Source organism: Eleginops maclovinus, chromosome 16, assembly GCF_036324505.1.
Source record: "Eleginops maclovinus isolate JMC-PN-2008 ecotype Puerto Natales chromosome 16, JC_Emac_rtc_rv5, whole genome shotgun sequence".
Classification (NCBI taxonomy): Eukaryota; Metazoa; Chordata; class Actinopteri; order Perciformes; family Eleginopidae; genus Eleginops; species Eleginops maclovinus.
In genome coordinates this window covers 20,917,164-20,933,125 of record NC_086364.1, presented here as the reverse complement: position 1 = coordinate 20,933,125, position 15,962 = coordinate 20,917,164, and the positions used below count along the sequence as shown (strand labels likewise).

The 15,962-nt window shown below is 39.7% G+C and overlaps 1 protein-coding gene across 1 annotated transcript in view; it reads right to left on the bottom strand.

The window, feature by feature from the left end:
- Nucleotides 1-15,962, bottom strand: part of LOC134878248 (meiosis inhibitor protein 1-like) — a 68,022-nt gene that overhangs the window by 21,456 nt on the left and 30,604 nt on the right. Inside the window, exons 19-24 of the mRNA XM_063904158.1 lie at nucleotides 13,735-13,915; nucleotides 10,770-10,920; nucleotides 8,302-8,487; nucleotides 8,037-8,150; nucleotides 7,055-7,244; nucleotides 789-905 (exon numbers count right to left, since the gene is read on the bottom strand). Of these exons, the coding sequence (XP_063760228.1) occupies nucleotides 789-905; nucleotides 7,055-7,244; nucleotides 8,037-8,150; nucleotides 8,302-8,487; nucleotides 10,770-10,920; nucleotides 13,735-13,915 (939 nt within the window). The remainder of the gene's footprint in view (nucleotides 1-788; nucleotides 906-7,054; nucleotides 7,245-8,036; nucleotides 8,151-8,301; nucleotides 8,488-10,769; nucleotides 10,921-13,734; nucleotides 13,916-15,962) is intronic.

The window sequence follows — 15,962 nt, the reverse complement described above, 5'->3', positions numbered from 1 at the left end:
TTATCTATGTGTTTATTTGACTTTGTTTTGTTGGACATCTGAATTTAACTTAATAATGAATTGTTTTGTTTTATTTGATCTTTTTATTGCACATATTGGCTTTAATCTATTTTATTTGATCTTCATTTAAATGTTTTACTTAACCTTCTTGTGTTTATAGAAACATTTATTTGAGGTTATCTATTCACTGCACTTAATTTAAGTTCTCATGTTTAATGAATATTTGTTATACATTTTTTAAATAAATATTTGTATTATATTTTTTATTTGACTTTTTATGATTATATGAATATGTTAGTTGTTTTTAAATTTTCAGTAGACATTGTTACTTAAATGTTTTATGTAAATATTTTAATTCATTTATTTTTATTGCACATTTTTTTTTATCTTCCATTTTTTAATAAATATTTTACTTAATTTCTTTGAATCCTTTTTTAATTTAACTTTAACTTCTCATGTGTGCATAAATATCTATTTGATTTTTTTATTACATTCACTTCTCACAATCATATTTTGTTTTCCTTTTATTTCATTCTAAAGTGGAGCAACCTGTCAGGAAACCCAATTTCCCCCCCGGGATAAAAACACTATTCTGATTTGAAGTAGCTCTTGTTCCTGCCTGTGTGAGGGAGACACACACTGATGGGTGTTTAAGGAGACTGTGTAGCTCCTGCCTCTAAAGTAGGGCATGTGTCTGATTATGCAGAGTAATGTAAACTCTGTGTGTTTGTGTATGCTAATAGATGAGGGCTGTGGGGAGTTATGCCCGGTGTGACCTCTGACCGCACCGTGATAGAGCAGCCTGAAGTGCACGCCTTCTATCTTGCCGTAGGAGGAGGATGAAGGCAGGTCGCTGGCCTCCATCACACAAAGCAGCTTCAGGAGCAGAGGGAGCGAGTTTACTGCTGCACAAGGAGAGAGAGAGAGAGAGAGAAACAACCGGAAACACGAATGAGAAGAAGACCCGAGAGAGACAGGGAGACATCAGGGCTGCATGAATTAGGAAAAATAAGTAGTTGTGGTAGTTTTTAAGACATTTCAATTACGATAAGATTCAAGATTTTGGATTGATTCATCATTTTAAAATCAGTTGTGTTAACATGTGGAGATAAAAGAAACATGTGTAAGTATCATACATGTTTGTTTCCCATGTTTAGGGAATCCTTGCAATGCTTACTATTCGTTCAATTTTCCATCACTGCATTAACCTATAGGTAACATTGCTCAGATTGACTCTGAAACAGTGGTATTGAATTTCTTAAACAAGCTGAGGATCAAGAGGAAGAAGCACATCTTCCTCAGAAATGTAATAAAAATGACGAAGCCTCATTTAAAAATCAATGATCCCGATCCATGAGGGCAATGGGTGCAAGAAGCAGACGGAGAGAAAGGGCAGAGAGCAGTCCTCTACACACTTCCTTCACCTCTGCAGTGCATCATATTAAAACGTCCCCCCCCTTGGGATGCCGCTGCATTAGAGCCTAATATAAAGTTTATATTAATGCAAATTACAGTGGATTTAACTGGAACACGTGCACGGATAACGGCCTGTAATCCCCACAGGGCGGGAGGGTTACCGCAGCAACAGATAGATATACTCCAGCTGGTGTTGTGCCCTTCAGCTGCGCTCGTTAACCTGATCCAGTTTATAGATATTATAACACCATCTGGAACACCACTCCACCAAAAGCAACAGACCTAAAAGGCGTTCACGTCAGACATTATGTGGAGAGGCGACAATTTTAACAAGAATCAAATAAACACCCAAAAAACGAGGTAAATAAAACTCAAAACGGCGGCGCAACACTGAGCACCCTGTCTCCAACAGTTCGAAGGCGAGTGCGGGGAATGGAGAGCAAGCCCGTGTCGTGGACCGCAGACTACGAGTGTAGGGATGGAGGAGGTCCGTCGAGTACTGGGGGGCCAGGGCATGGAGAGACCTGATGCGAGGAGGATGTATTTTTCACTGAGAGCCCGAGAGGCAGTGAAGGTGGATGAGGGTGGGGTGATGTGCTGCCACGTGCACATATATACTTGACTTCTTATGTTTTTATATTTTTGGGTTTTATTATTGTATTCCAATCGGAGCAATTATCACAATACCCAATTCCCCCTTTGGGATAAATAACGTTTTGGTTTATGATTCAGTGGAAACTGTAATAATTGTTATCTTATTTTACAAGAATAGTGATTTTTCGTTCTGTCAGGGTTGGGGAAACAGGACTCAAGTGCAGCAAATCAAGGGGAAGCAGGTAAGGGTCAAAAGCAAAAAGCGAGCTTTATTCAAAAGCTGTTGACGACAACACGAATCAAGGGGAACACGGGACATGAAAAACGCTTAGCTCCACACATGAAGGGCGACAGGAACAGGCAGGTATCATGGACAAAATCAGGGAAGAAATGACGACGACCGAACAACAGACAAAAGGGAAACAGGGACTAAATACACAAGGGTAATCACAAGATGAGAGACAGCTGGAAGGGGGAGGAGAAACACAGGTGCAACAGGTGAACACAATGACACAATAGGGAGGGAAACGCAGACAGGAAGTGAAGCTTAACATGACACAACAGGGGAAAACATTTCAAAAACACACAACACAAGGACATGACAGACACGAAACACGGATCATGACACAGGATCACTAAGAATAAACCTTAAAACTAATCTAATCTAACCCTAACTACTAAATAAATACAACATTTCTGATGAAAACTCTCAAAAAGTTGTGTTTTTCCATCTGAATACTAGAAGTTTGGACTCAAACGTTTGAAACACAGCTGATATTAAATCTGAGAGTCTCTCAAATAAAAACAACTCTTTCTGAAAGCAACCTCATGAACCCCGAGTTCATTAATACTCATCACTTATATTCCATCTGGGTGATTCCACTACATAAACAACTCTCTCATTTCCCACTGTCTGTAAAACCAAGGATGCTGGGCGGATTAATGGCTCCTCACTTCCAGCATTAATCAGAGGCGACAAGCGTTCTGTCCCCGCTTCAGTCCTTTTAGAAGTTTATGACAGACTGTGTGAGGTAGACCAAGTTCCTCCTGTCCGAGCAGATGAACAAAATGCCACATTTACTACATATAAATCAACCCAAAGTGACCAACTATGATATCATCTCTTTTTCGGACGCATCAGGCATTCATAATTGGTCTTCAATGAACTCTCCTTTAAATAAAGTCAACCCTTCTCTGTGTTTCCTCTTTGAAAAGCATCCTTCATAGTGGAATTGTCCCCATTTTCGGAGCATTTTGCATAATTTAACAGCTGACAGAGGTGAAAAAATATGCAGATTTTTATTTGATCGTAATTATCCCGCCTTTATGGCCGTCTTTGTAATTGATCGCAGTTCAAACTGTTCTGAGAACCATCAGAAATCAAATCCTGGCTTGGAGAATGACCGAACAAACATAAATCCACGCAAATAATCTTTCAAACGATCCATTATGTGCGAATAATTCAACTAAGTGCTTCCATTAGGTTGCAAAAAAAAGAACATTGTGCAAAATGAACCAATTAATCCACTGTTTTATGGATGTTTTACTGCTGGAACGCAATTGTTATGTCCATATCATTATTAAATTCCCTCAATCATGGGTCAGCCTTCTCAGATTAAGGGTTTGAATTGAGAAATTATGACTTTTTAGAAAAAGGTAAAGGATTTTGAGAATTTATCCCTCAAATCTTAATTTAAATGTACAAACAAGACATTTAAGATGTGACAGAAACAAAAAAATACACTTTGAACACATTACCAATTTCTCCAAGTGTATAACGAGTATTTTTGAAGCTTTTATTTGGTGTTTATTACCTTAAAGTTAAACACGTTGTGTACTAAGTCATCTGATCATTATTCAGTGACATTATTGTAGTTTGTGCTTTTACTTTGAAGGCAGCTTCCGGGTGATTTGGTGGGGTTTACCGGCAGACAGCTGTTATTTTAGTGTGGCAGTTAAAGGACGTTAAAGACATTGTTCTGATCATCATTTGGGAAATGACTGCATGTAATGGATTTTATCCGGCGTTGGATTTGCTACCTGGTTCTTTGGCGGTTCCTGGTGTTTCTGTTTTATTTTGGCGACTGCTTTTTGGTTCGCCAATGGAACACATTTTGAAAGTTTCAGTGGCATTGTTCAATCCCACTGTCACTCATTGTCATGATCCGGTGTTTCCTGTCATGTCCTTGTGTTGTGTGTTTTTGAAATGTTTTCCCCTGTTGTGTCATGTTAAGCTTCACTTCCTGTCTGCGTTTCCCTCCTCCCTCCCTCCCTACTGTGTCATTGTGTTCACCTGTTGCCCCTGTGTTTCTCCTCCCCCTTCCAGCTGTCTCTTGTCTTGTGATTACCCATGTGTATTTAGTCCCCGTTTCCCTTTTGTCTGTTGTTCGGTCGTCGTCATTTCTTCCCTGATCTTGTCCATGTTACCTGCCTGTTCCTGTCGCCCTTCATGTCTGAAGCTAAGTGTTTTTCATGTCCTGTGTTCCCCTTGCTTCGTGTTTTCGTCAACAGCTTTTGAATAAAGCTCCCTTTTTGTTTGGACCCTTACCTGCCTCCCCTTGGATCCTGTTTCCCCAACCCTGACACTCATATCTATTATTTATCCCAAACTGGGAGAACAGTAGACATTCAGCTCATCCTCAGCTTTTTCTTTGCACCTCACAGTGAGCCGCCTACAGCGAAGCTAAAGGTCCAAAAACAAAAAACTTTTATGAAGCAAAACTTGGCAGGAAATACATGTATATATACTTTTCATTAAGTGCATTCTATATTATATTAGGCAAACAGGTGTGACAGGACAACATGAAACACAGATGGAAGTTTGAGAAATGATTTCGTGAATTCATATTTGGTATCTTCAATTCTTAAATCCCTCCGCCGCTGCATTAATCAGCTCATCCCGTGCGTTCTGTTTAACCAATTACATTTCATCTCAATCCCCAGCAGCCCATCATCGTGCTGCAGTCAAACTTCTCCTCTCTCCTGCAGTCAGCTGTGATTTCAGGTGTTTTTATACCTCATCACACCTCGACTTCCTCCCATCTCCTCATCAAATCCAGATCTTCAACATCACCACCAGTGTCTCGACCCAGGGGGGGGGGGGGTTCTATATGCTCACAGCTCCATTTCCCCCTTAAGATATACGATATCAGGATTGGGGTCTTATCTCCAAAGACTATTACCATTTCTATCATATGGCACGGGTCAATAAATGTCTTTCCTGTTTGAATTATTACCAATATCCACAGTTGTCTTCAGAGTTTCATTTTTTATATTTTTCTTTATTGTTTTGTACACAACTGCCATCAAAAGAAGTTGTAAATCAGACAATAATAAGATATGGCCCGCTGAGACCAAAGCCCAGGTGTGGTTTCTGGTGGTGGAAGTTCTTAGTTTCAAAGCTACATTTAATAAAGTATCTCTATATTTGCTTTGTTGGGAGAAAAGGACTGTCATGGAGCATCTATTTTACTACATTTCACAGAGTAGGAGTCCTCCAGGTAGACATGTGAGTACTGTATGTGTTGGTATGTATGAAGTTGTATTGTGGGGAAGATTTATGAAAAGCTGTCATTTTTTTTGCAGCGCTTTAAAGTGAGACAGTGTGTGTCACATTATAAAAACTAAACTCAGGGGAGTAAACAGAAAAATGTCCTCCATCTATCCACTGCAATTCGCTGTATGTGTGTTTTAATGAGATGTAAGTGGGCGTCCGACTCAATCAGCTGGCATTAATCTTGAGATAACATTGTGAATAATAAGTGCTACATCTGATATTCTGCTGTGTGAGGAAGTGAGTATATTACTGCAGCCCTGAGAGGCAGAATGCTATATAGGCATTGATGTGTGTGAAGGACTTTGCTAAGAGGTTTAAACTTATGATATATATATATATATATTAGGAGTATAAAACAAGATAGCTCCTTGAAGATAGCAAGGTCGATAAGCTTTCGAAAGACAATCAACAATTGAGGGTTTTGTGGCTCATGAGGATGTCACCTCGTTAAGTGTTATGGCTTTGATCAGTGTGAGACAACATGTGTGTGTGTGTGTGTGTGATTATGCATATCTGTGTGCATGCATCGGTAATGTGAGGTTTAGTTCTGTACAGTGGTGAAGGTGTGATGATTCCCAAGTTGGTACCATGTATTATATATTCAAAACTCCCTGATTATGCACATTAATTTCAGATGAGAGAGCACGTCGCCGCTCTGCAGGTGCATGAAACTGTCAGGGCTGTTTTACGCTGTGTGCTTCGACTCTGCATCTCCTTTAAATTGCTAATAAATCAAAAGCGTTCCAATTCTCCTCATCGCTCTGTGAAGCGTTCCTGATAAAAACATTGCCTCACTGACTTTAAAATTCATTATCAGGAATCAGAAAGAGGTTTATTGCCAAGTAGGTTCACACATAAAAGGAATTTACTTTGTTCTCTAAAACATGAACACATTGAGGAATTAAGTTGTACAAAAAATCTGCAAATATGTAAATATTGTAAAAACTATTTTGAAAATTACAAAAAAATAAAAATGTTAAAATAAATTTAAAAAACCAAAAATTGATAAAAAAACAATGCAAAGGAATTTAAAACTCACTTTTAAAGAAATGCTTTTATTTAATTGTATTAATGTTTTGTTACTTTCTATTTGTTTTACTGATGTGCATTGTTGCTGTTTTTATTCTGTGTTTCAAAGGTGTTCTGTTTCTATGTGAAAGCACTTTGTTTGAAATGTGCTACGTGAAAAAAAAGTGCATAATTATTATTAAATTATGACTACGAAAAAGAAATATGTGCATTTTATCAGAATTTAAAGTGGAGAGCAGTTTTTAAAGAAGTGGCATTGAACAGAAATGTACAGAGGAGTACATTTAAATTGAAGATATTGAAATAAAGCTTTTATTCAACAACTTATTGAATTATAAAACCGCAACAATGATTTCTTCTTGTATTCTTCATTTGGTAAACTCTGCACAGATTCCTCCCTTCAAATATTTCTCCTGCAACAAGTGTTTCTAAAACTCTTTCTCCACATGACTCTCTTACCCGGTGCAGCGTGTCCCTGGCTGAGTCCATGTCCCATGTTCTCCACACTGTGTCTCTGTAGTGCCTGCAGCAGGGCGGGCCTCAGACTGAAACACAAGTCAGACTCCAAGCCTCTCTGAGATTGCACAAGAACCTCCAGCACTCCCAGAGCTCTGCCTGCCAGGGGGCGGTCTCTGCTGCAGACCATGTCCTAGAGTCAGAGAGACACAGAGTTGTTATGCATTATTGTCCTAATATATACTAGCTAGGGAATTAATCCAGGTAAACACAAAGGGAGGAAATGACGCTCAAAATATACGTGTTTTCTATGAACTAGGTTGTGTTAATTGGTATTTAATTGCATTCAATGATTGAAAGGATAATAAACAAGTGGATTTCTTACATTTGTGGTCTAAAAATAATCTAATCTAATAACCATCTGCGCCCTACTGCTCATCGACAGATGTTTTCATGTGGAGCGGCATGTCCGCCCGCTGAGCCTTGTCAATTAGCACGAGTGACGATTTCATTTAAATCCTCAATTACAATCTGGTTTGCCTTTTTTTGATTCTCATGCCTGCTCTCCATAAGAGTTGGAAAGATTTGTATGACTTTCAAATGTAACGACAGAACAGAAACAAAACTGAATGTCTCTTTGAGGATTAATGAAGTTCTATTTTAAAAGATGCATGGATAAAACGGTCACTCTAATTTCTAAAGATTTACAACTTTAACTGGATTTCTTTCTTTGCCAGTTTTTTTTTTTCAGCCCTGGCATTTTCCTTTTCTCCATTTCCCCATTCCCACATATTCGACAATATGAAAACAGAAACAGTGGCCCAACCCTAGCATAAATGATATAACACCAAAGTCTTTTCAAGGCTCCTGACTCGTCCTAACTGGAAGTGAAACACTGCGGCCAATCAGGCAGCATTTAAAAACATTGTCACTTAATTACGGCCAATTAAAATCCAACTCCCTGTTTAGGGTCTCTTATTCTCACCAGGAGGATCAGTATGACCGCTGGGTGTTTCTCCATCAGAGTCAGCAGCTCCAGTGTCTCTGTGTCCGGCTGCTGATCCTCCTTTGCACTGCTCTCTCTCGGCTCTCCTTTCTCCTACACCAAGAGTTCAAACACGTTAAAGAGAATGATAAAATGCATCTAGTAGAGTGAAGTAATTAGTGAAACGTGTTGAAGTGTTTTTAATCGAAGCAGTACAATCATTTATTGATGAATACTTGAAGGAGGGGAACAATGTCCCCCTTACCGCGCTCTGCTCTGCGTCTGTGTGCTGTGTCTGCTTGGTCAACCAAAGCTCCAGGACCAGCGACCCAAACTTCTCCGCTAGACTGGGGTATTGACAGATGAAGTGGAGCAGAGCAGGGTGGTGGATGTAGAGGGAGGAGAAGCTCTGGCAGGAGGAGAGCGCCTTGCTGATGAAGCCCAAAGGAGTCTTAGGTGTTGGTGAGAAAGATTGAAACATTACATGGAGCTACTAACTTCATATTTGTATTCTGTGTCTCTCCTGTCACATGTCTCCATGCTTTAAAGTTCAAAAAGCTCTTTATTGTTCTCATACTGCCTGTGCTGCAGCACCTCTTTTCACCCTCAGTCTGAAACCAGAGCCCAGTCTGCTCTGACTGGTTAGCTGGCCGTCATTGGTCAACCGCCAGAGATGTCCCGCCCCTTAGCCTATCACGTACAATGTGTTGGAGCACTAGCCAATAGAAGTGTGAGTTTTACATCTCTGGAATTTCATCCCCCAAGATCTCTGTGATTCCGAGTCCCTCACACTCTTTCAGTCCCGCCTCAAAACCCATCTCTTCAACTCTGCCTATCATAAGCCCCCCCCCCCCCCCATCATCTTCCTCTTGATTGCCTCGTTTTTTTTTATTTTGTTTTGCTTGTCCTTGTCTGTCCACCCTCCCTTCATACTGTGAAGCATCTTTGAGTTCGTTAAAAGCGCTACATAAATATCATTTATTATTATTGTTACCTAGTGATGTCATGGAAGTTAACAAAGGGGTCCAGTGGAGGCGTCTCAAGTGTGCGATAGTATAAGATGTTCCTTGAACTCAACAGAAGTTCCATACCTTGAGGAAATACTCTTTGTTGCATCAAAAGATGAATAAAAGCTGTCAAGTAGAACCTGTCCTCCACATTGATGGAGCCATGTTTAACTGCACGGATCTCCAGCTGCAGCACATGCTGTTCCTTCTCTCCGCACACAGCAAAAACAACACTTGAACTCCTTCATCTTAATGAAATCTTGACACCTTAATGTTGCACCGCTTGAATCTCGCTGAATACGCTTCGAGGCAGACTACCTGCCTCAGCTGTCAGCATGTGTGTTGTGGCGAGATTTAAAGACATAAAAGTACAAATGTGGAAAAATACTGAAACAAGGAAAATATTTAGAATCATTCCTGAAGAAGTTCTCAGATCCAAAGTAAAAATTCTGTACTTCAAATGTTTTTTCAAATAAAAGTACAAAAGTATCAAAGATATATTAGTTATATATTTACTTGTTATGTATTTTGACCACTTTTAGAATCATAAATACTAAATTCTTGGATTATGACTTTATCCACTGCTGCTAAATATCTGACCCTGTAATAGATATTACAGGGTCAGATATTTTATAATATAATATAATATGTTCAATTATGAGTTGATATATATTTTACATTAGATATAATCATATTTGTTAAAGGTGCCATAGAAAGCATCCATCTGGTATTTTAAATTGTTCTCTGATGTCTACAAAGAAGGTATATAACTTTGGTTGATCCAAAAAAGATGTGGTTTTACAGACCCATTGACAACCCTATGATTTGATCCTAGAATGAATCGAGCTGAATGGCCTTATTTGGGGCTCATTTAAATAATTATGACGAGCTCTGCTCTGATTGGCTGGTTAATAAGGAGCAATCCATGGCTGCCTCAGAGCCCACAGAAGTAAGTGAAGTTCCTGAAACTGTTAGCGATGAACCATGGAGGCTATTGGCATCCAACCTTACATGTCTGAGCCTTTATCGGAGGAGGAAACCGATGAGTTTGAAGAACAGCCAGCTGGTCGGAGATTGGACAGCAAAGTTACGGAGTGTTGAGTGTTAGTGTTTCCAGCAGCTGGTGTATGCAAACGTTGGGGCTGGACTACCGTGTGTGACGTCACACACAGGGATTGTTGTAATTCGCCCGTTTTACCGCTGTGATATGCATATTCATGATTTGCACGTGGAGGAGGAAACAATGGTGTTTGAGGTTCACGGTGTGTCAGTTCAATGTACCGAACTCTCCTTATTCAGCTGTGCCAAGGTGAATACAGTTTTTTCCTTTCTATGGCATCTTTAAGTTTTGCATACAGTTGTTACATCAGAGCTCGATCAAAAGTACGACATTTGAAATTAAACATTGCTCAACTATTGGCTAACAATCTACAGTACATCTATACAATAGTAGTAGTTGGAATTATAAAGCAATATAAAAGGAAAATACTTGGGTAAAGCACAAGTACCTCAAAAATGGTACTCAAGTAAAGTATTTATTATTTGATTTTTTTTATGTCTTGGGCTAGATTAGTCTTTATTTCAGAGTGAAGAGTTGAAAGGGGTAGACAGAGGGGATGACATGCGTAAACAAAATAAAAAAACACCATACTGCTTTTTGTTTACTGTGCAGATTTGGAAGTTACAAGAGAAGAATATGTTTTCTGTGCAGCGGACTGATCGTTACCCTGTCGAGTGATGGGTTCGTCTCCTGAGTCGCTGCCAGCAGGTAGAGGGTAGAACGGAGCACAGTGTGAGGTGGAGCACAGATGCCCTGCGCCTGCACCGAGTGCAACAGCCATACCACACTGGAGAACACCGTGTGGTCCGGGAGGAGCCTGGATCACACACACAAACATGCACAAAAGTGTCGCATTTGATATTTGATTGTAGGCCTGTCTGGAGTTAGCATCACCAGGGCTGCCTCGACCCACAGGAATGGGATATTGCACAAAATAAGATCTGTGGGAAACACGTTTATAATGCTTACAGGTTCTGTTCAGCAGGATCATCTCCACAGCGCCTTGTGATTGTCTAAATGTAAATCTGCGGAAGTGAAAAGCTAAAGTTAGACTGTAAAGGAACTACGGCACGGTCACATGACTTCACGTCACCACCGCTAAGCTAAAGGCGGCTAATGTTCAGCGTGATGACATGTAGTCATCTCATTTAGCTACCTGTTAGCTTCAGACATTCACCAGTTGAGTATTTATTTACATATTTTCTCTAGGACTCATTCCTCCACCACTCTATAATGATGACATTAACTTTAAATCATAAATTAAATGTGGTTAAATATTTACACTTCATTATATACACAGACGTACACACAATGTCAGACACAGATCAACAAAGTGGAAAACCACAAAGTGCTGCAGGGGCATGTTGATGACCCACACTTGTTATCTCTTTCTCTCACAAAACACAAACAGTCGGGATGTATAGCAACACACACACACACACACACACACAGATCTTCTCCTCGCACTCACTCAGCCCTCCCACGCTATGTAAATATCTGGCCACAGCTCCCATTAATCTTAATGAGACCTCACAGTGGCGGGGAGAGGCTTTCATCCCCTTTCCCCTGGGGGGCAATACACAGTCGAGGTTCCACAGAAGGACAAATTAAGCCTTCCATGCAAGCCCACGTTTCTCTGAGGTCATAAAATATGTACTTAAGAACGCCATGGATAGATGCTGATGAAGCAGCGAGAGGGTTACACACAGTACAAAGACTTTCCTAATAGAGCTGGGTAGCAGAGTGGGGCAGGAATGAGTCCTTAAACCTGGGAATGAGTTAGTTCTTGAGGTCCATGGTTCTTTAATGTGTTTTTGGTGAGATTCTTCTTCTGTGGTAACATAGCCGTTAGAGATGGTCTCTAACAGGTGTCTAAAGGAGACTACTATAAGCCATCACGCAGATCATTAGCCGCCCTTAGCTTAGCGGTTGACGTGAAGACAGGGTGATGTAGTTCCTTTTATAGCCTAGCGTTAGCTTTTTACTTCTGGAGATTGCAATTTCGCTTCAAAGATGATAAAGTGTTGATTGTACGTTGAGATTTTCCTGCTGAAGAAGCTGCTTAAGTATCAGAATTTTAGCCAAATTTTGACTTTGGGATATTCTAAATGTTGACTTTTTAAAATGTCTGATTATTTTTTCAAAATGATAAGTGTTTCCCCAAAAAATCAGCATTTTTTTCAAATTTCGGACTTTATTTTCTTCTAAATTTCGACTTTTTAAAATGTCCGATTATTTTCTCAATATTCTTGCACTAATCAAGTTCTCTAACTTCTTCTTAAAAGCCTGGGAAAACAAGCGAACATGGATTGTTTAAAGTGTACTAAATAGTATGTTTTTATTTTTGTATTTCTGGACGTTGCTGTATCAATACAACTAATGCTGTTAATAGCGACTCAGTCAACATTTCTCAGAATGTTTCTAGTTTTCTGCATTCATTCGAAATCCATTGTAAAAATGATGTTCTCTTTTTGTCGAGGGAGCCCTCATCACCGCAATGTAACTTTTGTCTTGTTTTTATAAATCCTATTCTATATTCGCTTATTTCTATTGTCTGGACTTAACAGCTTTTAATATTTGTAATTGTTTTTTGTAAATGTTTCAAATGTACTTTATAAACTATATATAAATACTGTAACTATATATGGGCTGTCGTTGCAAAGTCCACATGGGCTTGGCTTGGGAACCAGAAGGTCCCGAGTGTCCCTGAGAAGGCACCGTTCCCTACACTGCTCCCCCGGCGCCGTGCATAATGGCAGCCCACTGCTCCAACACTAGGATGGGTCAAATGCAGAATGTACATTTCCCCCCTGTGGGACCATTAAGGGTATATTCATCTATTCTAAATAAACATGCACTTCCTTTAAGAAATGTTGTCAATTGGTTAACCAAACTTAAATAACTGTCATTAGTGAAGTTTTGTTTCTTTATTATAATGGTCCAATAGACTCTCTTCCATACCCCTTAAATAATTTCAGGTTTAACATTGAGAAATATTTGATTGCATCAATGTTTTCCATGCTTTGGTCTCTATATTGATTCTCTTCCCACATGAAACGTACTCTCCTAACAGAAAACACTCTGCAGTGGAACAAGTGCTTAGAATTTGTATCAGCAAAATGCTTTTTTACTTCTGCTGAGATATTCATTTAATTTCCACAAGAATACCAGCTGAGAGACATTTCTGCATTTAAAACTGAGCAAAGATTTGCCTTTCCAATAAGCTAAATGTTTGCAAAACCAATTGCTTTTCTCCCTTTTCAATTATTTAAAACGCTGCAACATAATAAATCAAAAAGTGAGTTCACCCTAAGTTTTTAATAGCAGGGATGTATCCAACTATGCCTAACATCCACATAAATGAGTTTCTATTAAACACTCCTCCTCTGTTCCAAGCTTTTCACAGCTTTATTTTAGAAGAAATTTAATTAGAGGTTTTCATGCCTCTTTGGAGAAAATGACTTACATTCTTAGAGGGCAATGTGTAGGTTTTTATCTCAACTATATTGACTTTAATTGAAGTGTTGTAACGTCAGCTGTTGTCATTTGTATTTTTTGTGGTTGTTTTTATTGTGGAAAGTGAATAAAGATAATGGTAAAAAAAGTGAGCTTATTTATGCTCTCTCCTCACCTGTCTCCATGCTGCAGGGCGAGGTGCAGCACTATCATCAGGCAGTACTGGGTGGCCCTTGGTCCTTTACATTCACTCAGCTGGAGCCCCGGGGGCTCACAGAGCAGAGAGGGCCAGTCTGAGATGCGGCAACTCAGAGAGGGGAGGTTGTACAGCAGGAGATTCTCCACCATCTCCAAATCTAGGGGAAGAAAATGGAACAGAAAGGAAGAAGCATTAATAATAGATGCTAGAAACAGGGACAGGAGAAAGTTACACAAACAGAGACACAAATATAAAAAAGGAAAGGATGAGGATGAGGGAGAAAGATGGATGGAATAAAGTAAAACACAGCAGGAGAGGCCCTGAGGGTCTGTTTGAAGGGATCATTACTCACCAATGTTTACGGCTCAAGACCAAGCCAAAACTGAGGCTTCTGAAAAAAAAACATCTGGAGGTGAATTGAGGAGGTTTACCCTGATTTCTAACGATCTGTGTTGTAATCAAACTGAAAGCCAATATCCATCATTAACCGAGCTCTGGATGTCATGCATGGTTTAATTAAAAGTGTAAAAGCAATAGCCATATTATCTTTTAAAAGGAAGGGATAGTTCATGAGTAAGATCTCTAAAGAAGAGGAAATCAGGACGGAAGGAGCATGTGAAATGACGGGTGTAGTAAGAAAAGGAGACAGTAAGAAGCCGAGTGAAACTACAAGGGACTTCATGACTGGAAGAGTTGCACACGAGGAAAAAGAACAAGATAATAACAACACCGTATAAAGTTTTAAGAGGGACAAAGGAAGAAGAGACCATTTATTTTGAATGATGTAAGTTGTGGTCAAGCAGAAAGCCAATACCCATCCAGCTGTGGAAAGCATTCGTCCTTTAATCACTTTTAAAAAACATTGTTGGAATAGCCATATTGTGTTGTACATAAGAAACGTAAAGAAGATTTTTTATTATAAATTAGGTCCCCAAAGCTGATGGAATAAAGACAAGAAGGCATGTGGAATGAAGGGGGGGGTAGTACGAAAGGAAACAGCAATAAGGACAGAGACAAAGCAAGGAACTGGACGACTGAAAGAATAAACAATACCGCATAAAGATTTAAGAGGAGACATTTCTTTCTAATTATCCGTGTTGTATTCAAACAGAAAAACAAATATCCATCATTAACCAAGCTCTAAATATCATGCACGCTTCTATTACAATTAAAATAGCATTCTTAAAAAAGCCATATTCCCTTACATAGCAAACCTAAACATTTTGTTATGAATAAAATCCACAAAGAAGAGAAATCCAGAGACAAAGGGAAGGGAAGATGTGACGCACAGCAGGGAATTCAGATTTTCTTTTTCCAAGACAGATAAAAGAGCAGGACTTTCTGCAACCAAGCATTGCATCCATCTTTGGGGGATCTTCAGGGAACCGAAGAAAGTGAGATAGGGGTGAGAAAAGGAAAGAGTGGGGGAGGAAAATGAGATGCAGCTTATAAGGAAACTAAGGGACCTACACAGAAAGAGAGGAGTGAAAGAGTAGCATTGAAACATGGCACTGAATAGAGAAAATGATGGTTATTTTAACCTTCAATTGAGGAGTTAAAGAGGAAACCGTATGCATTACTTGAAGGAATCGTATTAAAAAGCAGTGGGCAAAGAATAGAGGGAATATGAGATGTCATACGGGGATATGGGTCACTGATGCACGACTACACAAGAGGCCATAAAGCCACAGGAAGCTCTGTGAGAGGGAGAGACTACCAATCAACCAGAGAGGGAAACAAAGGTGAAATAGGGAATAGGAGCTGCAGGAACACAGATAAAGGAGGAGAGATTAAATATAAACAAGGACCAAAAGAGGGGAGGCCAGGGCTGCAGAACCACACAGAACTCCGTGGGGAAAAGGGAAGGAGAATTAGAGACAGAAATAAATGGTGTTGTTTAGAAAGAATGGGGAAAATGAGGAGAAGGGGACAAATGAAGCAGTCACCTCCAGGGAAAAGGATGGACGGATGAGGACGATGAGAAGAACAGATGGGAGGAAGGCTACAAACAGATCGACAAAGCAGACTGCAGTGACATGTCGTCTCATGCTCGGGTTTTTGATCACACCAGTAAAGCTTTTTGAATTTGAATAAAAAGGACGGAGAAGATAGGGGCAACTTTATCAGCTATTGCACAACTCTGCTAATAGAGCCCTTTAATGCTCCTCACAGAAACCAGTCAGCAGTCACCCATAGTTGATGCT